The 26,448-nt window shown below is 40.7% G+C and overlaps 1 protein-coding gene across 6 annotated transcripts in view; it reads left to right on the forward strand.

Annotated features, from left to right (window-relative positions):
- Positions 1 to 26,210, forward strand: part of SYT16 (synaptotagmin 16) — a 245,075-nt gene extending 218,865 nt beyond the window's left edge. For all 6 annotated transcript variants that reach the window (XM_032405259.1, XM_032405255.1, XM_032405257.1 and 3 more), the window contains 3 exons: positions 1,117 to 1,557; positions 4,754 to 4,943; positions 19,020 to 26,210. In XM_032405259.1, coding sequence (XP_032261150.1) covers positions 1,117 to 1,557; positions 4,754 to 4,943; positions 19,020 to 19,333 — 945 coding nt within the window. In that variant the 3' untranslated portion in view covers positions 19,334 to 26,210. The remainder of the gene's footprint in view (positions 1 to 1,116; positions 1,558 to 4,753; positions 4,944 to 19,019) is intronic.
- The last annotated feature ends 238 nt before the right edge of the window (positions 26,211 to 26,448 follow it).

Here is a 26,448-nt window from a genome sequence, read left to right on the forward strand (position 1 = left end):
TAAAGTATCATGCGTTCATAGAAAAAAAATCAAATTATGTTGACATTCTTTATAGTTTGTTGGAGAGTACTTCACTATAGTAATGCAGGTCAGCTCAGCTTTCTCTGTGAGGTCATCAGATCTGAGTGGCTATGGGTGAATTGTTGTCTAAGGGTGCTATTTTATAATGAGGGGCCCATGCTTGAAAATAGGCAGCATCAGTCCATTGATGGGAATAGATATTGATGGAGTCTGGTCTAAGCCAGGTATTTTTCCCTATCTCATAAAACCTCACCACAGCACTCCATCAAGTAGGCATCTTAATGCTCATTTTGCAGCTAGAGCGCAGAGAGGGTGGCCTTTTTGGCTAGAACCAAAAAGCTAGCACGTGGTAGAGTTATGCTTTCAACCCAGGGGTTCTGTCTCCACATCCAGTATTGCTGTTTGCTAAGTGGTTGCTGTAGGTGTCCTCCTAAACCCTTCGTACTCAAAGTGTATCTTGAGGCTAGCTGTGGCATCCTCAGGACCTGAGATGTTCAGAGTCTCAGGCCCCACCCCAGGCCTACGGAATCAGAAACTCTGAGTGACTCAAGTCCACATGAACGTTTGAGAAGCTCAACTCTAAAACCTTTTCTCCCATGTAGCTTGAAAATCTACTGAAGGATCACCTGTCGTTGGGCCCCATAAGGATTCTCATCTGCAGGAAGTCCTGGCCCTTGGAGCACAGGCCCAGACTCAACCATTTCTCCTGGAGACTCCAGAAAAAGTTGTTTCTTGGCAGTTGCATAGTTGACTAATTTTAGACTTAGTATCTCAGTTTCAATGATAGTGGTCACTTGTACTTTTTGAGAGTCAGTGTATATAAAAACACTTTGCAAATTATAAAAGCTTTCTTCATTCATTCCAAAAACATTCATGAAGGCTCACCATATGCCAGAGACTGTACCCCTAGAGAATTCACAGTCCAAGGGAGACATAGACCAGTATGTCTATGTCTAGACCCTTCTAATGTATAGGGGTATGTGCTAGCAGTCAAAAAGTACAGGGTTCCGAAGGAGCACAGAGGGGCACCATCTCACCAAAGGGTATTTGGGCATTATCATTTGCATTCCTAATCTCTTCCTCTATCTGCAACAGGAACAGGATGGGGCCAATTTCCAGGTGCCAGCTGGGGTCTTGGAGCCCATCTCAAAATGTGGTGACCTGGATGTCATCTTTGAATATAGAGCCTCCAGCCAGAAGCTCACAGTGACCATTGTGAGAGCACAGGGCCTCCCAGATAAGGACCGAAGTGGTGTCAACTCCTGGCAAGTTCACGTAGTGCTGCTGCCCAGTAAGAAACAGAGGGGCAGGACAAGCATACAGAGAGGCCCCAACCCTGTCTTCACGGAGAAGGTCACCTTCACCAAGCTGGAGCCCAGACATGTGGCTGCCTGTGCTGCCCGCTTCCGTCTGTATGCTGCCCGCAAGATGACCCGTGAGAGAATGATGGGAGAGAAGCTATTCCAGCTCAGGCACCTGCACCCAGAAGGGGAAATGAAAGTGACTCTGGTTCTGGAGCCAAGAAGTAATATCAGCGTGAGTATGTTAAATGGTGCTGCTAATGATGCGGGTATGTTCAAGGATCTGGAATTGTCAGCCCTTGATTTAGTACATTCAGCCTGTGAATTCAAACACCTTAATTTAATTTTCCATTTGGCTCTCCCCATCCTTATAAGCCATGATTTGCACTTCATGGTACAATGGGTTTTTTTCTTCGTGTCCATCTTCCCTATAAGCCGATGGATGTATTCCCTGTCCATTTCTGGAAATGACAGCAAGTGTGGGGGGAGGGCTTAGCCTGCTGATTAACTGACCTGTGGTCTGACCATCTCCCTCTTGCGCCACCCTTACTCTGCATTATGATGGATCTCAGAGATGGGACTTTGAAGGGGAGCTCCTTAACACGTGTGTCTGAGTAGGCTACCACGGCAGCCCTGATCTCCAGCCACTCCTAAGACCTTCCAGGTATATGCCCGCGCTCCTCCCATGTGCCTTATCCTCTGCATCCCCGCACAGCTTGTATGTCTCCAAGATGGACAACCCACTATTGCTGGGGGTTAAATGTCATCTAGTATGAGGGCCTCCTTCTAAAAACCATGTAAAAAGATCAGGTAGCTCATCGTGGGCTATTGGGCCAATCAGTCATCCATTCAGAAACGTTTCCTGAGTGCCCGCCATGTCAGGTGCTGTACAGGCAGAGGGGATGGGGGAAAGAACAAAAAGGGTGATGCCTCTGGCCTCAAGAGCTTTCAGCCTGGTGGCTGAGGGGCAACAAGAGAAAACCAGGGTTTGCAAGGGGAGAGAGAGAGGGATAGAGGCTGCTGTTGGTTAAGGAGGGTCAGAGAATGTGTCTTTGAGGTGGTAATAAAACACAGAACTCCACAAATCAAGGGATCAAGACTGGTGACCTGTGGATGACCAAGGATTCTAGGCGGAGGAAATGGCACATGCAGGCATCGAGAAGTAGGAAGGAGCTCGTCCTGTCTAGGGGGAGGAGAGGAGCCAGAAAGCCTGGAGTGTAGTGATGGGAGATCCAGCCACTTAAAGTTTTAATAGCTATCTCAAAATTAGTATCTCCAGAGTTGTCTCCCTAAATCTATTCTACCTACAGCCTTCCCATCTTGGCTAAAGGCAATTTCATCCTTTTAGTTGTTCAGGTCAACCTGAAATCCTCTGGGCTCTATCTTCAAACTATAACCAGAACCTAACTCTGCTGGATTATTGAAATGGCCTCCCAGTGGTCTTCCTCCTTTTGCCTTTGCCCCTTACAGACTATTCCCAACCCAGGGACCCAAATGAACCTTTTAGGGGCACTTGGGTGGCTCAGTCCATTAAGTGTCCGACTCTGGATTTTGGTTCAGGTCATGATCTCGATCCTGGGATGGAGCCCCACATCTGGCCCCGAGCTCAGTGCGGAGTCTGCATAGGATTCTCTCTCTCCCTCTGCCCCTCCCCCCACTCGTGCTCTCTACCTCTCTCTAAAGTAAATAAAATCTAAAAAAAAAACCCAAAAAACCATAAGCCAGATCATTTCTCATTTCTGCTTAAATCTCTCTTTTTTCTTAAGCTCTGAGTAAAGTATACGTGAAATCATGGAAAATAGAAGTCAGAGGAGGTCAGAAGGAATCCTGCACTATAAGGCATAGGAGTAGGTATGATCTCACCCCTATTTCTCTGTGCCAGGTCCTGTCCTAGAGACACAGAGTTGAGTGGGGAAGATGAGCCAGTGTGAAAGAACTTTGAAGGTAAAAATTCATCAGTTATCTGTTAATCATGATTATATGCCAGGCATTGGGCTATGCACTAGACTGAGTAATTTACAAGGATTCAAATGTGATGGGAGAGGCAAGCTCTGTTGTGATAGGTGCCTTGGTAGATGCTTCTGTAGAAGCACAGGGGAGGGGTGATCCTTACCCAAACTAAGCAAATATGTCACTACTGGATTGTCATCATCTAGACAGCAGGGCCTATATGGCAACTATCAAAACCAGCTCTCTCTATGGTTTTCATATTGTGTTCTTGAAAGCCCAGGGCTCTGCCATGGCTTGGTCAACAGGATTTTTTCCTACAGATGTGAAGAATATTTAATTCCTTTTAATGTGTTTATTTTGTGGGTTTTTTTTAAAAAAGATTTTATTTAATTATTTGTCAGAGAGAGAGAGTACAAGCAGGGGGAGTGGGAGAGGGAGAAGCAGGCTCCCCGCTGAGCAAGGAGCCTGACCGGGGCTCGATCCCAGGACTCTGGGATCATGACCTGAGCCACCGAGGTGTCCCTTTGTGGGGTTTTTGATAACAAGTTTAGGAAATGACTTTAGATGTTGAGAAGAAAGTTTGAGCTAAGTCTGATGCACTTGTTTCTGGTGGAGGAGGTGGTGGTTCTTGGAGGCTGGCTGTCTTGCCCCCCTCCTCCCCCCAGGGCCAGTGCCCACTATGCTTCTTGAGGTGAGAGTCAACATCCTGACTTACTTTGCTCTCCTCCTCCCAATGTGTCTGGTGTAGAAAGGTGGGCACTTTGGAGAAGCAGGTGTGTGAATAAACAGGACAGAAAGCATCGTCTCTCTCCTAGGCTCACCTGGTGTGTGCAAAGTCTCTGAGATCCACAGTCCAATCATGGACTGTTTTACCAAACAGTCATAAAAGTGCTCATTTTCAATGTAATTCATTTCCTCGGTGGGGGGGGTGGTAATAGCATCTGGTGTGTTCCTGACACCCCTAGGAAGCAGAACTAGGGGCCAAATGTTCTATGTGGTGGTAGATGGTCATGGTCATTTCTTTTCTAGTGAAGACAAAGTGCCTCCTGTGTTGCTACATTCATCAAGAAGCTGCAGCGAACAGAAACAAAACTCATGCCTAGAGTGGATGGGTTCCATAGAAACATTCAAGCACAAATGACACAGGAGGGAATTTGGGTCTATATTAAATGTATTATTAGCTCTTAGTGTATCTGAGAGCATTTGATTTACACTAGTAATAATATCTTTGTCCATTTTGTCTTTAGAGAGGAAATGTTGAATGGAGACAGCTCTCGAAGCAAATATGTCAGCAAATAACGTGGGGCGTCTCATCCATGACTGCACTCCCCAGGCCCATTATCATTCACACCAAGTGCGCTGTTAGTAATCTTTGGCAGCAGTTGAGATTGGGCCACGGTTTCACCAAACATAATATCGGCTTTCTGTAAGAGAGTAGTACAGCGTGGACCAATGGGTTCTTTGTTGTTCTTCCCCTCCAGAGTGGAGAGTCTCCGCTCAGCCCATCTGCAGTTTCTCACAGTGATAGTGCTTCATCCACGCAGTCGCTGTCTCATGGAGGAGCGCCAGAGCTGTTGGTGGGGCTGTCCTACAACGCCACAACGGGGCGATTATCCGTGGAAATGATCAAAGGCAGCCATTTCCGAAACCTCGCTGTTAATAGAGCGCCTGGTAAGTGCATGTCTGGATGCCCAGCTCTGGGCCTTCCAGGAGCAAGCAGAAGGCTGTGTTTGCTTTGGTCTTAATTCTTTAACTTTTATAAAGAATTGATTTCAGAATGACTTAGACATGTTTTTACAAAGTGATACCTCTTAATATTTTAAATGCCTTTCTATCTAATTAGATTGAAGGCTTCTTCGATATCTGGATATATCTCGATGCAAAATAGACTGGCCTCTACATGTATATGGTTAAAGGGAAAAGAATGATGTCTCTTCAGCAACATAATGTGTATGGGCAATTAAAATCTGCTAATAGGTTCCAGGCCTGCAAATACCTTTAAAGAGGCAGAGCATAGGCTTTGGAGTGAGGCAGATCCGGGGTCAAAGTCCAGCTCTACCCACTTACCCATTAGCTTCGCTCTGATCCAGTACAATTTAACTCTCTATTCTGAATCTCAGTAGGTTCATCTGGAACAAAGTGATATTAATAATACTTTCTTTTTTTTTTTTTAAAGATTTTATTTATTTATTTATTTGACAGAAAGAGACACAGCGAGAGAGGGAACACAAGCAGGGGGAGTGGGAGAGGGAGAAGCAGGCTTCCCGTGGAGCAGGGAGCCTGATATGGGGCTTAATCCTAGGACCCTGGGATCATGACCTGAGCCGAAGGCAGACGCTTAACGACTGAGCCACCCAGGTGCCCCAATAACACTTTCTTTATGGGTTTTGGTGGTGGGGGGGATTAAATAAAATGATTTCTCTAAAGCATTTAGCCTAGTGCCTAACACACAGTATGCATACAAGAAATGTTAGTGGTTATGGTGCCGACAGAGGAGGAGGTGGAAGAGGATCTGGGGCAATATAAGCCTGACTTACCAGGAGAGCTACCACTTTGGAGATCACCACTAGAAAGAGGGGCCCAAGACACTCCTGTAGCTGCAGTCCCGGGCTCAGAAAGCCGGAATAAAAATGGTGCTGCTGGAAACAGCCACAGCTGTCTATGAGGACACAAGAAGTTAGAGACTGAGCATTGGAATAATGCTGCTAAATATTAGCTCGGTTTTAATGATTGTCAGCAAAAATAGCTTAAAAGGGGACAGGAAGATGGTTTCTGCCTCACTTCTGCCTTCTGGATCTCATGCAAGTTCATACAAGCAGAGGAACCTAATTTGTATCTAGAATTCTAGTTGCAAGAGAGTCTGAAAAATGTTGTTGCATTTCTAGCCTTTCAAGTCCAGAAGGTAAACTAGAAAGGGTAGTGTGGAGGGCAAATGAGCCTGTCCATCCCAGGGACCAGAGTCTCACTGAAATAAGGATGAAGTTGATAACAATGTGGGAGGCTGAAGGAGTCAATAGGCAGGCTCTGGCCTCACATGTCAGCATCAGGCGAGGAGCCAGCCAAGCTGGCAGAAAAGTGTCAGCTTCTATAGCCAAATCCAGGCTCTCACTCTTCTTAGTCTTTATCTGTGCTGCAGCCCACAAAGTCTTTGTTAGGTGTATCTTGTTAGTCAGTCTATTAACACCATTAGAGCAACGTAATAAGGGAAACCCAGCACTCTGGCTAACAAGAGAGTGGGTACATAAGCCATGTTCTGTGTTGATGCTCATGGCCACGTGAGAGCTATTTAACATACATCATAGGTGCTGATTATTAATCACACAGCTAGTCTCTTTGCTAGATACAGCTTTGTTTTTTAAAAATAGCTCTGGATTTATTAAAGATCTGGATTTACTGCTCTTCTTTTAGAGCTTTTTCCAGTTTTCCCCTATCCTCCTGAAATTTGGTGAGTTCTGGATAACTACTTGGGAGGAACATGGTGGAGCTGCAGAGAATGGTGGGGGGGTGAATCACACCGTCATGACCTGTTCCAATCCACGCTGGGAAGCTTTAATCTGTGTGCTGGGTGGTAATGTGGAGGCTAAGAAAACATCAGCTGGGGGCTAACAAACTAAGGTGTGAACTCAGGCTCTGCCACTTACGAGCTGGAAGTTAGTACACTTTCCTGAATTTCAGTTTCCTCATCTGTAAAATGGAATTGTAATCATACATACTTTCTAGGTAGAAATACTACATAGAAAGCTGTGATGTTGAGGATGGTACTATTGCATCATTATACATTTCTATATAAGAGAAAACATGCCAAAGAGGAAATTCTTGTAACAAATATTTAAAACTGAACAGAAAAAAAAGGCAAGTCCTAATTTAGAAATTGACTTTATTCCAGAAGTTTAAGTCAGTTTGGCATTTGCTACATGATTTTTTGTAGACATAATGTTGCAATTTAATTTAAACCCTAACTGACATGCTGTATCTTTGCAACCAAAGTAATAGAAAACAATGTTGCTGTGATGCTGTTCATTAAAACAGAAACCCAGTAGTGAAGACACAAGTTTTTTGTTTATGTAGAATTCCAGCACTTGAGGAAAAGCCAGTTTAATTAGGAGGGGTTGAGAAAGTAGAAGGTGCCTTTGTGGAGATTGTAAAAGGGATCTCTTGGTACTTTCGAGGGCTTTAGATGTTGATGGCGTTGGTTCTTCATTATGTCTCACTTTATTATGCCACCAGCACTACTTTGGCAGTCATCAGGCAAGCTGAGGGTACATTTTTAGTTCCCATATGGAAGAAAATAAGAGACAGAACAAGAGTTTTATGAGATAACTGAGCAGAGTTGGAAGAAAGTGGGGAGGAGAGAGGATGCAAGCTACGGGATGAGTGGGCCTGGAGGTGATGGGTGGCTGAGGGAGACGGCCAAGTGCACTGTCCCCATGAGGTGGATGGAGGGTAGGAGGTGCCACCAGAGCATCACGGGTCAGAGTCTACCATGAGGAGCTGCCCACAAGGGGAGAGGCATGTGTGGGAACACTCGTGCGAGGGTCCTAAAACCCTGTGCATAAGCCTCTGGGCTCAGGGACAGTTCCCTCTTCTGTAAACAGGGGACACCAATCCTGCTTTACAGAGTAGCTATGATAATTGAAGAATGGTCCTTAGGGAAGCCTGAAAGAGAATAGGTTGAGCCTGAATATTGGGAAATTTTCTTCTCTCGAATATCAAAGTTTCTAAATATTGCTAGAAACTGGGAGAAAGGCTGAGATTTAGAAGGGAGAATCTTTTGCCTCAAAATATATCATGAAACAGAGGAGAACTTTGAACTCGCCAGCTTGATCCAGTCGGATGACTGTTCGGACACTTTAAACTTTTCTTTCTAAGCAAGATAGTGGAAAGGCGGACAGATAGTAGACGAAATTCCTCTTCTCTATTAGGGCCTTAGAAGAAATAAACCACTGAAATGTAAGCCCCCCTTCTCCAAATTCCGAGGTAAATACTTGGGGGAGAGGGCTCAGTGAGAGGCAGGTTTTGCTTTGATGGGCAGAAGCTGGTGAGAGCATTCTTAGATATGAGTCTCCATGACATGCACTAGAAAGGCTAAAAGTAAGGCTGATTCCATCAAGTGTTGGTGAGGATGTGGAGCATACATTGTTGGTGGGAATGGAACAACCACTTGGGAAAAGGCCTGGCAGTTTCTTATACAACTAAACTTGCGCTGAAAATCCAACAGTTCTATTTTTAGGCATTTATCCACATGTTAAAAAGAAGACGAAGAATAAAAGACCTGCACAAGAATGTTCAGAACAGATTTATTCATAATGGCAAAACTGCAAAGAGCCCTCATGTCCACATGAATGAATAAACGAAGATATATTTATATAGTGGAATACTATTCAACAACTAAAAAGGAAATTAACATGGGATCTCAAAAACATACTGAGTACCTGTTACATGACTCCATTCGTAGGAAGTTCTCGAATAAGCAAAACTCATCTATAGTGAAAATAAGCAGAAGAGTGGTTGCCTCAGGATTGGTATCAGTGTCGAGATGAACTGGGCATGGACATGAAAGAATATTCTGAGGTGATGGGCATGTTCTATATTTCGATGGGAGTATGAGTTAAATGGATGTTTGCATTTGTCAAAACTTACCAAATGGTACTAGGCTTTGTGCATTTCACTGTGTGTAAATTTTACCTTAAAGTAGAAAAGAACGATAAAATATTGAGCTCTGGTTATTTAAATGTATGCAGAAATGTTTAGGGGTGAAGAATAATGATGAATACAGCTAAGAGGGATTGATGGGTAGATAGATACGCAGGTATATGAGAAAGAAAATGGTCTGAGCTTGGGCTACTACAACAAAAATGCCATACGCTAAGTGGCTTCACAGAAATTTATTTCTCACAGTTCTGGAGGCTGGGAAGTTCAAGATCGAAGTCCAGCTGATTTGGTTCCTCTTCCTGCTTTGCAGACAGATACCTTCTTGCTGTATCCTCACATGGCAGAGAGAGAAATCATCTCTCTCTTGTCTTTTCTTATAAGGGCACTAATCTCATTCATGAGGGATCCACCCTCATGAACTAATTACCTCCTAAAGGTCACACATCCAAATACCATCACATTGGGGATTAAGGCTTCAACATATAACTTTTGGGAGAATACACACATTCAGTCCATAGCACAAAGCAAAATATAACAAATGAAGAATCTAGGAAGTAAGTCTATGGGTATCCACTGTACAATTATTTCAAATTTTCAGTGTATTTGAAAATTCTATTTATACAATATTAGGCAGAAAAAGCTAGTCTGGTCTAGAATAGTTCAGCTGGATCAGGTGGGTAAAAATAAAACATGAACCTTAGCTTCTGTGGTTAGAATTACATTGTTTTTGATTATGTTGACATCTCAAGGTCCAACCTTATTCCCCTGACTCAACCTTGGACAGGATAGAGTACCAAGCAACTGAACCTGAGTGCATCTTCTATAGCACCCTCTATAAACCACACCCATCCCAAGAGAAAGTATGTGATTAGGCACTTCCTGATTTCTAACTTTAAGCTTTTCTCTGTTCATCCAATGGATGGATGGATGGATGGATGGATGGACAGATAGATGTAGATGTAGATACAGATAGATAGACTTGTATCTAGATTTACATCTGTCTACATATCTTTTTCTTCTTTATTTTTGGAAAATGCCCATGTTATATGTTTTTTTTTTTTTTAAATAATAGGTGGGCTAGGGATGATAAAATAGGCTATTTGAAAATTACTAAAACTAGCCCATTGAACCTATTTAGAAACAACATATAAATGAAGTAACAACATGAACTAATCACATAACAGTGTGCCAAGAGTCATGCCAGTCATTTTCAAGGTAATACCTCATTTAGTATGTGTGGTCAGTGTTCAAAAATATTTTCATTATTGCTGTTAAGGTGGTATAGGCTAGTCTACAAACTGATGGCAAGGAATAGTCTCCACATCTGTACATGGTTGATGGTCCAGGTGAAAAAGCAGTTTGTAGCATCTAGTAGTCATATGAAATCCCAATATGCATTTACAAATGCTTTTGAAAAAGTTTCCATGGAGAATTAGAAACATTTGATTATCCTTCGAATTTGGCTTCATGGGAAAGCAATTCACTAACAATTTAGCAGCTCTGTTCTGCCTGCCACCCAATTACTGCATGGCCTCGACAGTTGATTTAACCTCTCTGAATTTCATTTCCTTCCCTATTAAATGAGGTTAACAAGCTAATGTTACCGATACAAGTGCTAAGTTAAAAAAAAAAATGTATTAGCTATTCTGTTGGTAGGTTCTCTTTCTCCATCTTTATTTTCACTATGTCTCTTTCTACAGTGCATTACTGCATTGTGTATATGTGTGTGTGTATATACACACATATAATGGTTCTTGTCAAAAACTAACATTAAGATGTCCCCTCCAGTTAAAAACAACAAGTTCCCAGCCTCTCAGCATGTGCATGATTAGCCACATGTGATAATTACATCCCAAATGATAATACTTAAAGCAGCACCATGTTAACCTTGTTAGGCACTCACAATAGCAGAGACTAGAGCAAAGAAAAACAAAAAAGCATATCAAGCTGCCTCATGTCGAGTGTGAAGAACAGGTGGGATGCCGAGGGTGAGCTGTACAAATGGAGTGCAGGGGAAGAAAGGACTAAATGAAAATGAACAGATATGGGGCATACCACCTTTCAAAATCCTGGCCCATTTTTCAGCTAAATATAGTGTTTATTAGCAACCACTGTGTGCTCAGAATTATGGCCAATTCAAACGAAGATTTATATGTGGCACTAATTTACAGAGTGCATAGGTGATAATCCTTTACTTCCATTAACTCACTTAATTCCCACAACAATATTAAAGTTAGTCAGAAACTCTAGACAGAAAAGCAACGAGGCGGAAATACCATTACCATGATACATAAATTATATCTCAATCAAGCTGTTAATTTGTTGGTGGTGGTTGTTTTGTTTTTTTGTTTTGTTTTGTTTTGTTTTGTTTTGTTTTTAAACCAAGTTACCTGCAGAAGGATGGCAGTAAGCCTGAGGACAGACTTCTAGGGATGCCTGGGTGGCTCAGTCGGTTAAGTGTCTGCCTTAGGCTCAGGTCATGATCCTGGGGTCCTAGGATCGAGTCCCGCATCGGGCTCCTTGCTCAGCAGGAAGCCTGCTTCAATCTCTGCCTGCTGCTCCCCCTGCTTTGTGCTCTCTCTTTCTCTCTGACAAATAAATAAATAAAATATTAAGAAAAAAAAAAAGACTGAGGACAGACTTCTCAACAGCAATGACAGAAGCCAGAGGAGAAGGGGACAATATCACCAGTCTCAAGAGAAAAACAGTCTCAGCTTTTAGTGTTCTGTTTGAGTGAAGGAAAAATAAAGATGTTTTCCACAAAGTTTGAAAGGGTTTATCACTGAAAGAACTACTAACTGATGTATTTCAGGAAGAAAGAAATTGAACTTAGAAGGAAATAGTGAAGTTCAGAAAGGAATAATGAACAAAAAAACTGGTACACATGTAGGTAAATTTCAGCATGTATAGACTGCAAGAAACAATACAGCAGCAGTAGGAAAAATGACTAATATATTGGGAGTACAACAACAAAGAGAAATAAAATGAAGAATGAGAAGGGAAGATGGAAATCAAAGAATTCTGAGATCCTTATGTTGCTCAAGAGGAGAGTGGAGATATTGAGTAATTTTAGACATTAAATCAAAGCACATGTTAAAATTTTCATCTAACTTTCAAACCAATAGAGGGAACAAATTAGAATAAAGAAAATTCAGTGGGTCAATAGAAATCAGGAAAGGGTATTTAAAGGCATAGAAAATGCAGTATAGAAACACAAACCAAAACAATAAAAATAAATAAAAATTGTATCAGTGATCATAATAAATGTAAAAGGACTAAAACTGCTATGTAAAAGATAGATATAATGCTAGATTATTTCTCTTGCTCCCAATCTCTCCCTGTCTCCCCTCCCCACCAGATTATCACTTACAATATCAGTCAGATTTTGTCAGGGAAATAGGAATAGTCTAGATATTTTGAGTATTACACGTTTATTGTAGGGTTGAAGCTCCCTCAGGAAATCTAGAAGTACAGACATCACAGGAAAGATGCCAAAATGGTCTGAGCTGTTTGTGCAGGAAAGAAGAGATTCTCATAAGGATGTTTGAACACCATGGCAAAACCCCTACTTTGCCAGTTACTGGGTCTGGAGAGATGCGGCTCCCCTTTTCTTCTACCTTCCAGTCTCAAACAAGATGCTTTCATTAGTGGGATCTTACTGGCAGGAGATTTAGGGAAATGCAGTTTTAAGTTTTATGCCCCTTTGATACAGGAAATTGCTTAGGAAGGCGAAAATGGTGTTCAATATCAACAACTAATATGAGGTACAGAACTTGCTTAATCTCGTTAGTGGGCATTTAAAGAAAATCTGCACTGTCATCCTTAATCCTGAAATCCCTTTATTAAAGTCAGGACCTCACTGATATGAGGAATTCTTAATCTCAGGAAACAAACTGAGGGTTGCTGGAGTGGGGGGTGGGGTGGGAGGGACGGGGTGACTGGGTGATGGACACTGGGGAGGGTATGTGTTCTGGTAAGCGCTGTGAATTGTGCAAGACTGTTGAATCTCAGATCTGTACCTCTGAAACAAATAATGCAATATATCTTAAGAAAGAAAAAAAGAAGAAGAAGAATGTAGCAGGAGGGGAAGAATGAAGGGGGGGAAATCGGAGGGGGAGAAGAACCATGAGAGACAATGGACTCTGAAAAACAAACTGAGGGTTCTAGAGGGGAGGGGGTTGGGAGGATGGGTTAGCCTGGTGATGGGTATTGAGGAGGGCACGTTCTGCATGGAACACTGGGTGTTATGCACAAACAATGAATCATGGAACACTATATCTAAAACTAATGATGTAATGTATGGGGATTAACATAACAATAAAAAAATTAAAAAAAAATAAAGTCAGGAACAAAATAAGGATTCCTACTGTCGTCACTCTTATTCAATATTGGACTGGAGGCTCAAGACAATTCATTAGGATAAGAAAAAAATAAAAATTTAAAGCGTGAAAGAAAGAAAACTGCCATTATTTGTAAAAAAAATATGATTGTTTACATTAGAAGATCTACAAATTTGAACTAATAAGTTTCTCATACAAAACCAATTATTTTCTAATACATCAGGAACAGTTAGGAAGAAGAGTTTTAAGGGTGCCTCGGTGGTTCAGTTGGTTAAGCGCCCGACTCTTGATTTCAACTCAGGTCATGACCTCAAAGTCCTGAGATCCGGCCTCCGGTCAGGCTCTCTGCTGGGCATGGAGCCTGCTTAAGATTCTCTCTCTCCCTCTGCCCCTCCTCCCCTCTTCAAAAAAAAAAAAAAGGAAAGAAAGAAGAGTTTTAAAAGATTACTATGCACAACAGTAAGAAAATACCTAATGTACCAAAGGATAACATTAATAAAAGATGAGTAAGAAAAGAAAATTATGGAAAAAGATACAAAATCTTTTGAAAGACACAAAAGAAAACTAGGTGGGTAAACTATGTTCATTGGTGAGAATGTTCTGTATTGTGAAGACAACAACTTTTCCCAAATTAATCTATATATCCAGTACAATCCCAATCAAAATCCCCACAGGGTTTTGGTTCTTTTGTATATTTTGCTTTAAAAAAACAAAACAACTTGACAGACTGATCCTAAGTTCATATGCAACAGCCAGTTAAACCAAACAAGAACTTAAAATAATGAAAAGTTTTTAAAAAGACAATAGTAGGAGTCTCCCTAGCAGATACAAAGGCATATTATAAAATGATGTTAATTACTATTATCAGGTGAGGGAAAGACACTCAAGCCTGGAAAGTTGGTACCTGACATTGTATTACAAATCAGTTGTGGAGGTAATGGGCTATTTAATGAATAATGCTTCCCATATGGAAAAAATAAATAGATCCCTACTTCACACCACACATAAAGATCAATTTCAGGTAGATTAAATATCAAATATGAAAAGTAAATTCTTATGACTCATAGAAGAAAATATATGAGACTATTGAGTTTGGGTAGGATTTCTTAAAGAATTTCTTTTAGGGGCACCTGAGTGGCTCAGATGGTTAAGCATCTACCTTCGGCTCAGATCATGATCTCCAGGTCCTTGGAACGAGCCCTACTTCAGGACTCCCAACTCAGCGGGGAGTCTGCCTCTCCCTCTCCCTCTGCCTCTCCCCCTCCTGTGTGCTCTCTCTCTCTCTAATGAATAAATAAAATCTTAAAAAAAAAAAAAAAGAATTTCTTTTAATGAGGGGTGCCTGGGTGGCTCAGTCATTTAAGCATCTGCCTTCTGCTCAGGTCATGTTCCCAGGTTCCTGGGATCAAGCCCCAGAGCCCCATGTCCAGCTCCCTGCTCAGCGGGGAGTTGGCTTCTTCCTCTCCTTCTGCCCCTCCCCTGCTCATGTGCACATGGTCACTCTCTCTCAAATAAATAAATAAAATCTTTAAAGAAAAAAAAAGAATTTCTTTTAACCCATAAACTGAAAAGGAAAACATTTATAAATCAGACTCCACAAAAATATAAAGCAGTTATCTTATAAAAGTCACTATAAAATAAAAGGATAAGAACAGAGAGAAGATACTAGCAATAAATATAACAAAGATTTTGTATCTAGAATTTATAAAGAGCCAGCAATCCACTTCTAGATATATACTGGAGAAATTCTCAAATTTTGGTACAGTACAAAATATAGAAAAATGTTCAGTGATATCGTTTCCATTCTTGGTTATTATAAATAAATATCCATTAATTAAGAGAATGGACAAGTGAATTGTGGTTTAGAACACTATACAGCAGTTAAAATAAATGAATCACAGATGTATATATCAATATAGGTAATATAAAAAATTTAATGTGGAATGAACAAAGGCAAGTTTCAGGAATACCTACAGTAAAATGCTAAATACTTTTAAATGTGCAAAATTCTGTTAAGTATATTTTGGCTATCTTTATTTATGTCTACTTACACAATGAAAATGATGAACTCCAAATCCAGGCTAGTAATTACCTTTAGTGAGAGAAGAAATCAAAAAGGATCAAGGAGGAATACCCAAGGATCCTCAATTATAATATTTTGTTTCCTAAAAATCAAACAAAAAGCAAAAGGTCAGTAGTAAATATGACAAATGTTAAATATCACAAGTCTGTGTGATGGATATTTGGGTGTGTGTAATATTGTTCTCTACTCTCTTTATGTATGTTTAAAATATCCTGTAATTATTACTAAATTAAAAGGGAAGGGGAGGTTAGGTGATGGAATTCCTTTCCCTTGCCCCGACAATCATGGTGCCCCAGTCCTGCCCCAGGGCAGGGTCTGTGGTACTATTGGTAGAACATCATGCTGCAAATGGGCAGTGTTTTGTATGAGCTCCATAAGTAACCACTATGGTATTGTGCTGTTTCTTTGGAAACATGACTTCTGAGTTTCAAATGACATACTTTTATGCCATGATAAATTGAGGATTGTGTACTATTATAATTTTTTTCTGGTATACATGGCATCTTCCTTTATGGAGAAGGAGACAGTGACTGGTAGAGCAGCTGCCACAGCTGGGTCAGAAGAGCGGCATCGAGGACTATCAAGGAATTATGACCCATTCAACCTTTTGATGATGGTTTTGAGTTACTAGAGCCACTGAGGGGCAACCTGAATCCTCATCAGAAGATAAAATATTGCTTGGTATTGTTTTGTAGCAAATATTATCAATTCTAAAAAATTAAAACAGAATTCAGTGAAGTTGTATATTTACTTGGTCCTTTCTTCGTCCATTCTGGCTGGCACTCATTGGAATAAGTCACTGAACCCCAAAAGACCTCAGGTGTACTCTGCACTGTTCCTCACAGGTTGACTTTCCTGGGCACAGCCTTGGCTCCGGACACTGAAAAGTAAACACATTATCACTGCTGAGGAAAGGTTACCTTTGAGCTGGAACAATCAGCAACGTTTCCCTTCTTTTGGTTATGTGCCCTCAGACTGGATTATTTATCAAATGATTATTTTCCCCTTTTGTCATACACATATCATTCAGCTTCAGTGATGGTGGTTTGGTAGTAAATGGCCTTTCTTGTCATTAGAAAGTGATCTGTGACAGGATAAAGATTGAAATTGCACCTTGTGAAATGAGCAGGTCTTTTGTTTGCAAGATTAACTCAATTCCCACTGCCAAAGCCGAGGCAAGAATTGCCAGAGCGGCTCAGGGACTGGACTGAACTTCTCCTATAGGAATCATGGAGCTGTACAGCTGTGGAAACACAAATTCACTCCCCTATTGCTGGTTTTCTGACAGCTTTCTCAGTAGAGCAGTTTGAAGAGTGGAGAGGCCTGTTTCTGAGACAGAGAAGTGTTTTCACACCTGAAGTGTAATTTCACACCTTGTGTTTCTCAGCAGATAAGTGAATAAAATAACACATCAAACCGGAATAGAAAAAGATCAACATAGAAAGAAAACTGCAGGTTGTAATTTGTTTCCCATCTTGCAATGCTCTTGTAGAGAACAGTAAATTACAGAGATCTGGATTTACACTTCTAAAAGTTTGACTGGTTGTTAGGTGGGAAAGTGAGCAGTAAACACAAATCAGCTTTCAGCCTGCATTGAACAGAATATACAGAATGATAGAATCTGCGAAATGTCCTAACACTTAGATTTTCTTTTTTAAAGGCTAAGACACACATAAGGTAGTGGTAAATATTGTCATTAAGAGAGGGTCAAGAAATTGATGAATTAAGTGATTTTAATAAAAATATAATTGCCTTTGGGGATAATTTTCTTTGCAATTATCTATTCAGGAATTTTAGCCCAGTAGTAGATTATGTTAATAAAATTTGGATAATTTTTTTCCTTTCTATAAATTGCTAAACATATGAGGCTAATCCCATTTTTTTTTTTTTTTTTTTTTAAGATTTTATTTATTTATTTGAGAGAGAGAATGAGATAGAGAGAGAGAGCATGAGGGGGGAGGGTCAGAGGGAGAAGCAGACTCCCTGCTGAGCAGGGAGCCCGATGTGGGACTCGATCCTGGGACTCCAGGATCATGACCTGAGCTGAAGGCAGTCGCTTAACCAACTGAGCCACCCAGGCACCCCGAGGCTAATCCCATTTTATAGCATTCCAGTGCAAGGGTGATAAAACCAAGGGGTTTATCTTCATTTTGCAAGTTTGAAAACCCAAGACCAAAAGAAAAAAGGAAGTCAAGCCTGCTGGAGGGTCATGCACGTTCGTTACAAAATGTTTAATATATATTGAATGTCTACCATGTGTTGGACACTAGGCCAGGGACCAGGGGTACAGTTGTACACAGGTAATTCCTCCTTCAAACTGACAGCCTTGCAGATGAGTAAGCAGGCAGCAAAGTCCTGGGATAACCTGAAGCTAGATTTTGATGGAGCCCACAGAAGGGTTATCTGAATCTGAGCTGGTCAGGACAGGAGCAAGTGGTCAGCAAAAATTCCTGCATAAAGCCACAACCAGACTGAACTAATGAATAGAAACCAAGGGAAGGTGGTTATCACTCGTGGTTTCAGAGCATGCACAGTTTGTGCAGAAGTGAAAGGGAAAGAGAAGGGTGGGTCGGAGGGATGAAGGGAGGTCAGTATAGAAGGAACGCAGCATATAAAGGAAGCAGGGGTGCCCAGTGAAACGGAAAGGTAAAAGGATCAGAGTATGTCATCTATACCAAGAAATTTCATTTTTGCCCTGAGATTAATGGGCAGTATTGAAGGTTTCGTCTTTGTCTATTAGTGAGAGTGACATAAACAGATTTGCATTTTACAGAGCTCCCTCTGACTGTGGGATTGGGCAGCCTGGTGATGGGAGATGGGTGAGGAGACCTGCCGTAATGCAAGTGAGAAAGGCTAGTGACTGGAGCTTGCTGTGCACGGAGTTCAGTGGCTTCAGGGATGGAAAGAGGTGGGTGGAGTTGGGAGCTATTTAGGACATAGAATCAACAGAACTTGGTGATTGATTGGCTGGACTAGGAGTGAGGAGCCGGTCTCGTCAAAAATGTCGTCCTGGACTCCGGATGTGGATACATTGAGTGATGACACTACTGTTTGCAGAGTTGGGGAATCCTGGAGCAGCAAGTTTTAAGAGTTGGGGACATGAAGAGTGAGGCATGTGCAGGATGTCCACAGGAAAAAATGTATTGAGCTGGATCTTGAGCTTGGACGAGAAGTCTAGGCCAGAGTTCAAGGTTTGGTACTTGTCATTGAGTGGATAATATGGTCCAAAGAATATGTGGAGAGTGAGAAGAGAAGATACTCTTTAATCTAGGCCTAAAACAGTATTTTGATTATGAAAAGAAAAATACACATAGAACAAAATGTATATATTTATCTTGTTACATAAATAAAATGTGGCTGAAGAACCACGCATGTCCACACACACCATTGCACACATGCTTATGCATGTATACACCTCTGTATGTATAGAGCTTCTAATGAACGTCAGCAAGGTGCCCACAGTGGGCTGCATGAAACATTAACCATTGAAGGTAATAATCCCTTTCCTTAATAATTCATGGAAAGTGTGTTAGTCCTACAGCAAATACCAGGCCTAAGGATGCTGCTCAGTATGTTAAAAAGGAAAAGTTTGGATTCCATGTAAATATTACAACAAAACTAGCAACACAGAAAGCTCTGATGTTTTCTCATTTCTGTTGTTTTTTTCCTTAGATACATACGGAAAGCTCTTTCTTCTCAATTCTGTGGGTCAAGAGATGTCCCGCTGTAAGACGTCCATTCGACGTGGTCAGCCCAATCCAGTCTACAAGGAGACCTTTGCTTTCCAGGTGGCCCTCTTTCAGCTCTCTGATGTCACACTGATGATTTCCGTTTATAACAGGCGTACTATGAAGCGTAAAGAGATGATTGGTTGGATTGCTCTGGGCCAAAACAGTAGCGGAGAAGAGGAACAAGACCATTGGGAGGAAATGAAGGAAACCAAAGGCCAGCAAATCTGCAGATGGCACGCCTTGCTTGAATCTTAGTTTTGCCAGCAGGCATTTGCATGTGACATCTGCCCTGGCCACCAATGTTTTGGCCACTGATACCAACTCAGCACATGCTGGTAGGCGTTTTAAAGACAGGCTTACAAATAGGTATTAGAGTCTACTAACCTCTGGGACATTCTGGGCAGGATCTTTGGGTCTCTCAAAGGTTTGATTCGGATTCAGATATTATAATTTAAAAAAACACATACACGGTCAAGTGTACTTTATGGAAAATTAACCACAGTTGAGAACAGTGATGATGAGTTATTTTGTGTTAATAGATCATTGAGTCTGGGTTCAACCTGAGGAATGAAGCATCTCTTGCTGTCTCTGTTTGCTTGAAGAGTAACCTGAGATCGCAAGGGAGCTGTTAAATTTCACTATTTGTAACCAGGTATGTGTATGAATCAGAATTTTGTTAATATAGTGCCAAAACCCCCCCCACTACAGAAACGAATCGGATGCCAAGGCTCATAAGAGAGTGTAACTGTCATCCATAATCCCCTATTTTACATTTTTCTCTCTGTGAAGAAAACTCGTTTATTTACTTAAAAAATAAATGTTATAAACTCATACTTATAAAACAAATTTGTGTTCGTTAAATACCTTTCTTTATCTCACTTATATATTGTGGTTTCCTATGAGATTTGGTTAGGTGAATCATTTTGAAGGTAAAACAGAGTTCAAAAACACTGTTGAAAGACATCTTGTTTCCTTTTAATATGTAAGATTTCCAACTTGTAATTTTCAAGGTTTTTATGCTATTTTTCTCACCTAATAAATTCTTACAGAATGAGAAGAAAACAGAACAAAACAAAAAACCCATATTTAAGTCATGGATTTGTTGATTTTCTGAATCAAGTGTTCTCCTTCAGATTATACTTTTTCTATATTCAATGATATATACACATACATACATTTTGAATGCACACCTGCATGTAAACCTTATTCTTTTTTACACAGTTATTTTCCCTCATTAGAGCATAGTAAATTGTATATAATGTGTCCTTAATAAATGTTGATTTAATTGACTCTTAGAAATGAACATGTTATGATACCTGTGAATGAAGAAATATTTTCAGCTTGTATGAAATGACACCGAGTTTTGTTTTATTTTTTGTTTGTTTGTTTGTTTGTTTGTTTTGAGCATTTGAAGTGCCTATAATTGTCATTTTCCATGGCATTTGCAGCAGTCTATTAGTCACTACTTGCATTCTGGGCATGTGCCATTCAGAACACTGATCTTGTCCGGTGATAAGCATGAAATTGTATCTCTGACTGACTTTTACATATTTGTGCAGTGCATGTTTATTTTCCTTTGGTTATATGTGAGTCCTTAATTTTAATTACCTGAAATTGTCAGTAAAAAAAAAGGGGGGGGAAGGAATGTGTGTCCATGTAACACCGCGCCTAATGTTCAGCTCTTCTGAGCAATTGCTCAGTCACTTATTTTTAGCTTTTATGTTTCATTGTTGACTTATTGCTGTCTGTGGGAAGAGTGGGAGCTAGTGATGGATGTATACAGTTAGAAACACAGAACTCCTCCTCAGCTCTACATTTGACAGATTGTAGACGTAGGCTGTAACACTTGAAGAACATACTTATTCCTTACCGTGCAGTGTGTAATGGTTATCCTGACAAGAAGAGACTAGGGCACAGGATAATTCTTCTGTGATTTCAAGTACCCATTTGTGAAAGAAGTGATTTCATATGGAAGAATCAGAATTAGCAAAATAAATTAATATCTTAATTTCTTTTTAGGTCATGGGAGTTTCATCTGTAACACTGCTCAGTTATTGGGAAGAAGTAATAAAACCATGCTCCTTTGGGTTTTTACCCTACCTTTCTTTGGAAACCTCAGAGTGCTTTTCCAACATTATATCCATTAACTGCTGAGTGGTCTTTGCAGTGTGGCTGTGTCATCGAGTAGGACTGAGTGCAATTGACTAAGTAGTGGCACAGAGAATTGGCTTTTCACATCCCTCCCTCTCTTTCCGCGCTTGTGTTTAAAGGGAAGTAAAGCAGCCTTGTTATGCTTTCCTCTATGCAGTAACATAAAAGCAGCATTCACTTTAAAATTTACATTTGAAAAAAACCTGCATATATTGTACTGACCGTCCTGGATTTTCCCCCCTTATATTTTCCTGCTCTATGTTTTGCTGCATCGCTTGTCTTATGGTGCCAAATCATCACCTATGCTTCGTTTTCTGCTGCCTTGACCCACCCATTTTTAGGGTTTTCTGCTGGTACAGTGAAGCTATCCTTGTGGGTGTGATCTCTTTTCCAATAGCCTGCCTATGAGGCTGTTACAGGAATGTGCAGCGTTTTAAGGAACGAGATGCCTGAAAAGCATTTTTAATTTTTGTAATTTTACTATGTTGATGCTATTCACCACGTAGGATGCATGTACATCTTGAATATACAGCAATCTAAAGCTGACTGTATAAATATAAAATGCTAATGACAAGATACATTAAAATATGAGGCTGGATTTTTTTTTTTTACATTGATTTGAAATTCTGGTTTAGTAAGATCTTTTGATTTTGTACATTTCAACTCCCTTATTTGCCTGGCAAAGTCTAGACACAATGCACTCAGCATGTTTTTCTTTTCACTAGAGCCCTTACAGCTACATTTGCTTTTTAACAGTTATGAAAGATAATTAGTTGGTTCCGCGGTGGAAAAAGCTCCTTTTGCCTATTTGATCTAGCTAATAATTAACATCTCACAGAGACATTTGAAATTGAAGAAGCACAGTATTTGTTGCATGAGTAGTTCCTTCCGTGATTTTTCCTGAAAACAGTGCTTTTGAAATAATACTACAGAGGGTAAATGATGCACTGGGTTTATGGAAATCTGCTTTATAGTGTGTCTTCTTTCAGGGCATTAATTCACACTGAATTGAGAAGTGCTGGTTTCACCAATCACGGTGGTGGCTCTTGTGCTCCCTGCTCCCCTCTGACTATTGTTGAATTTGTAAATGGGCCATTCACCAGGCAGCCAGGCATCTGCTCTTGCTTCTCTCTCCTTCACTGGCTCCCTGTGTGATGCACAGCTGTTTGGGACCCTGTTTTTGCTGATGTAGCGTAGCTGGGAGGGAGGTCTTGCCTTCCTTAACAGTAGAAAAACTTGTACTGCTGTCGGATGGATTACGCTTGGCATCCACCTGTACAAAGTTCGAGAAAGAATCCTGTGACTGCAAGGGGGGCCAAGAGAGTATGCTCCTGCGTTGTCATTCACTTTCGGCACTGGGCCCTCTGCTCCTTCTTCAGTGACAGTACGGACTGAGCTTGAACACTGATGTTCTCTGTAGCGTGAGGAGCTGCAGTGAGAACCTAGCCTCTGTCTTCGCAGCATAGGAACTTCCGCGAGATTTTACAAATTGTTGTCACCTCTCGGTCAGTGTCAGTGCTTTACATCGTGGTTGTACTAGATGGTCTTATCTGAGAACCAAAATGCTTTTCCTTTCAAGTAACGCATCGTTTAGGTTGAAACTACCACCAGGTTAAGCGAAAGTTCTCCTCCAATAGCCACTGAGTTTATGAAACTGATGGTTCAGCATTGAACTGTGGGGCTCCCAAAAGGCCGGCTCTCCTGTTACAGCAGAGAACTCAGTATGTTAGGATCAGAAAAGTGATAGAAGAAGATTATTTGTAGATGACATAAAACCAAATGGAGATGCATGCTTTAATAATAAACAGGGCCAGAAAACCCGTGCAGTGTCCCCTCTTGAAGGGAACTGTGACCAGAGCACATTCTATTCTATTTGATCCACAACAAAAATGATAGATAATCCTGAAATAGCAAAAGTATTTTGTCTTAAAAAAAATCATTCATTTGTTCCAAAAAGGAAAGTTAGGCAAAACTATAAAAAACAAATCATATAGCTTGTGTATAGAAGAATTAAAGAATAAACAAATATTGCTAGATACCTTCAGCCTCCGCTAGCATATATTCAAGAAGAGTAAAATAATAAACCAAAAGACATTTCAGGTTAACTAGCTATTATTTTTTCACAACTTGTGGAATTCCAGCAAATCCTTAATGATGAGGGAAGTGAGACCCATCTAGTTCAATGAAGTTGGCAAAGGCTGCAGTCTTCCCCTGGCTTTGGATGGAACTCCGTTAGCTGTATGGCCTTAAGAAAAAATTACTTACCCAGTCTGTGTCCCTGATTCTTCAACAAAATGGAAGTGATACCTACCTCATCAGGTTTTTTAAAAGACAATAACAGCATTGAGCCTGGCATATAATAAGCATTCAATTTCCCCCCACCCCCAACCATACTTATTCAAGAATAAAGCCTTTAAGATTTGTTTCTCTGGTCTAGTGGAAGTAATAGTAACATTAGAGAAAGGCTATAAAAACAATTCTCAGATACTTTAAAAAGGGTAGACTCCTAAAGCTGGTCTAAATTTGTAAAGAAAAAGAAGTCTTACAGGGTAAAGTAAAAAGAGATAAGCCTGGCATATTGAGTCTTAATAAGTCCCAAATGAGGTACAATAACCAAATCTTTGTCTTTCACCCCCTTAGTTTGGAGGGAATACAAAACCTTGGTGCTTGTGTGCACATCTTGCTAAATCAGACACAAGACTCCCTTCAACCTCAGCTCTTCTCTACAATTCAGACCTGGACAGAGCACCATATACCCATCCAAAGAGTTGGTAAGGTGACAGCTTGAGTACCTATATCAATTTTGGTATGAAAAAGGAAAAAAATGGTGTGGCAATTTGCTGATACTCATTTAAAAATGGACAATTTTTTAGCCTATGCTATACATCCATATTATATCTTCATAGGCAAATTTTTAAAACTGACCTAATGCAGCTATCAAAACTCATCTAACTGTTTAACTGAAAAGTTCTTTTCAGGACCAATTATTTATCACTCTTTCCCTTAGGAGATCACAATGAAAGGAATTCTTTTAGAGTTCATACTGTCTCTTTTTTGAAGAGGGTTTTAGAGAGTGACTTGATGTAATAGAATGCATGTTGAGTTGCTCTCAAGTGTTCAGACCATGAGTAAAAAGGAGAGTTTCCTGAGAATTTAGAAGAACTTTTGTGGACATTTGATCTGCAGAAGTGGTCAGGAATAAACCACCTCAAGTTTAGGGTAACCAAGTGCCAAGAACCAGTCATGCACTACTTGCCATTTTAAACCAAATGTGATTCTGGGATGGGGAAGTATGAGCCTACATTCCCAATATTGCTAGATTGCCACAGTGCTGACTCGGGTTCTAGGATTTCTGATTAAGGAGAAACGGGGAAACTTGAGAAGAATCACTTAGCTTAGGGGGTTTTGTTGGGAATAATTCAGCGTGTAGGGAAGTTAAAGGGGACAGATGGGAGTTCAAAGGCTGTAGAGTGATTTCTAGGAATAGTTATCCGGAATGTGAAGAGCTCTTACTGAGGGGACAATGTGTTCCTTCTCTTCTTGGTCACATGGACAGAGAGCTTCCATTTAAATCAAGTCACAAGAGTTTAACTTAGACATGAGAACGATATGATGGTTGTTTTGCATTAATTCAAGATGTGTTCATTGGATTTTCTTGGGTGTAGCACCAGGCTATTTGGGATAGTACAGGACTTAAAATCTTTTTTTTTTTTTTTCCAACTTTTTGGAGTGGTGTGATTACACATTGAAGCAATTGAAGCACTTAGTCATCATGATAAAAACAATGTTTATCAACAGTTGTTCAGTTGATCCAATCATGTGCCATAAAAAGCAGAGTTCCTTGTTATGGGTTATTGTTGGAAGGAGGTGAGATGTATTTACTGAACGTATTGGAGAGAGTGTCTAAGAAGCCAGGACCTGGAGTGGGCCTTAGTCACGTTGGAGGGGGAATCATCCAGGGAGAGCACAGAATCATCTTTGTAAGGCTTTTAAGATAGAAACCTCTGTGTGGAGTGTGGGTTCTATCTAAAGGAGAACAAAAGGGCAGCCAGGAAGATAGCCTTTTTAACGTTCCTTCTAAGTCTAATATTTTGTATGTAACCTCCAAATAGAATCAACAATAACAACACTCTAGCCCTGTCCTCTTCCCCTTTGGACATTGTTTCCACACTGATTTTTCTCTGCATCATAGAAGGTCTTCTCTGGGGAGTTGCTGTTTGGGCTTTGTTTAGGTGACTTTGGAGATGCCTGCAGGCTCTGGGTGAGTTTCCTCTCCTATGGTGTTTTTGTTTCCCCTGGGTTTCAAAGCAGTATCCTAGACACAGACAATAATCCGCTGTATTTATAGCCACTGTGGAACCTGTAAAACAGCTTGAGGCTTTCTAGAACAAACTCAGAGGCAGTCTTGGAGCCCTGTGGACATTCCTAGAATAAACCACCCCGAATGTTGCTACCTGCTCTCCCTTGCTTACTGATGCTGCCTTAAGCTGTCTCCATGGGAGTTTTTACTTCACGCCTTTGAGCAACAACGCTACCTACCAACTCTACTTTGAGGGTGGTGAGAAGGCTGCCTGCCCATTGGTACCGCCATATTTATGCATTATTTTTGTGTACTTCATTTTCCCCTCAAAGTATCTACTTATTGTTTTTTTTTTAATACAAAATTTATTCATTCAAAAGATACTGAGTATATTTATCCCAGGCTCTGGACTAGGGGCTGGAGAATGGTTTGAGTTCAATTGTTTTATTTCTAAATACTCCATTTTTTAAAGCTAGGTAAACAATAAGATCTTTTATGGCCTTTAATTTCTGTCAAATGTATTTCTGCAATGACTTCTTTACTCCCTGTTGAAAAGGAGAAGATTTAAGGAAAATGGAGGTTATTACTCAGCCTCTGGTTAAGAAATCAATGTCCTGGGCGCCTGGGTGGCTCAGTCGTTAAGCGTCTGCCTTTGGCTCAGGTCATGATCCCAGGGTCCTGGGATCGAGTCCCACATCGGGCTCCCTGCTCCGCAGGAAGCCTGCTTCTCCCTCTCCCACTCCCCCTGCTTGTGTTCCTGCTCTCGCTGTCTCTCTCTCTCTGTCAAATAAATAAATAAAATCTTTAAAAAAAAAAAAAAAAGAAATCAATGTCCTGTTTATCAGGCTATGCTTCCCTTCAAAATAAATGGATGTGTTTTACATCTGAGGGAAGAAATGCAGCATTCCATTCCAGTAAT

Source organism: Phoca vitulina, unplaced genomic scaffold, assembly GCF_004348235.1.
Source record: "Phoca vitulina isolate PV1807 unplaced genomic scaffold, GSC_HSeal_1.0 scaffold7, whole genome shotgun sequence".
In the NCBI taxonomy this organism is placed as follows: domain Eukaryota; kingdom Metazoa; phylum Chordata; class Mammalia; order Carnivora; family Phocidae; genus Phoca; species Phoca vitulina.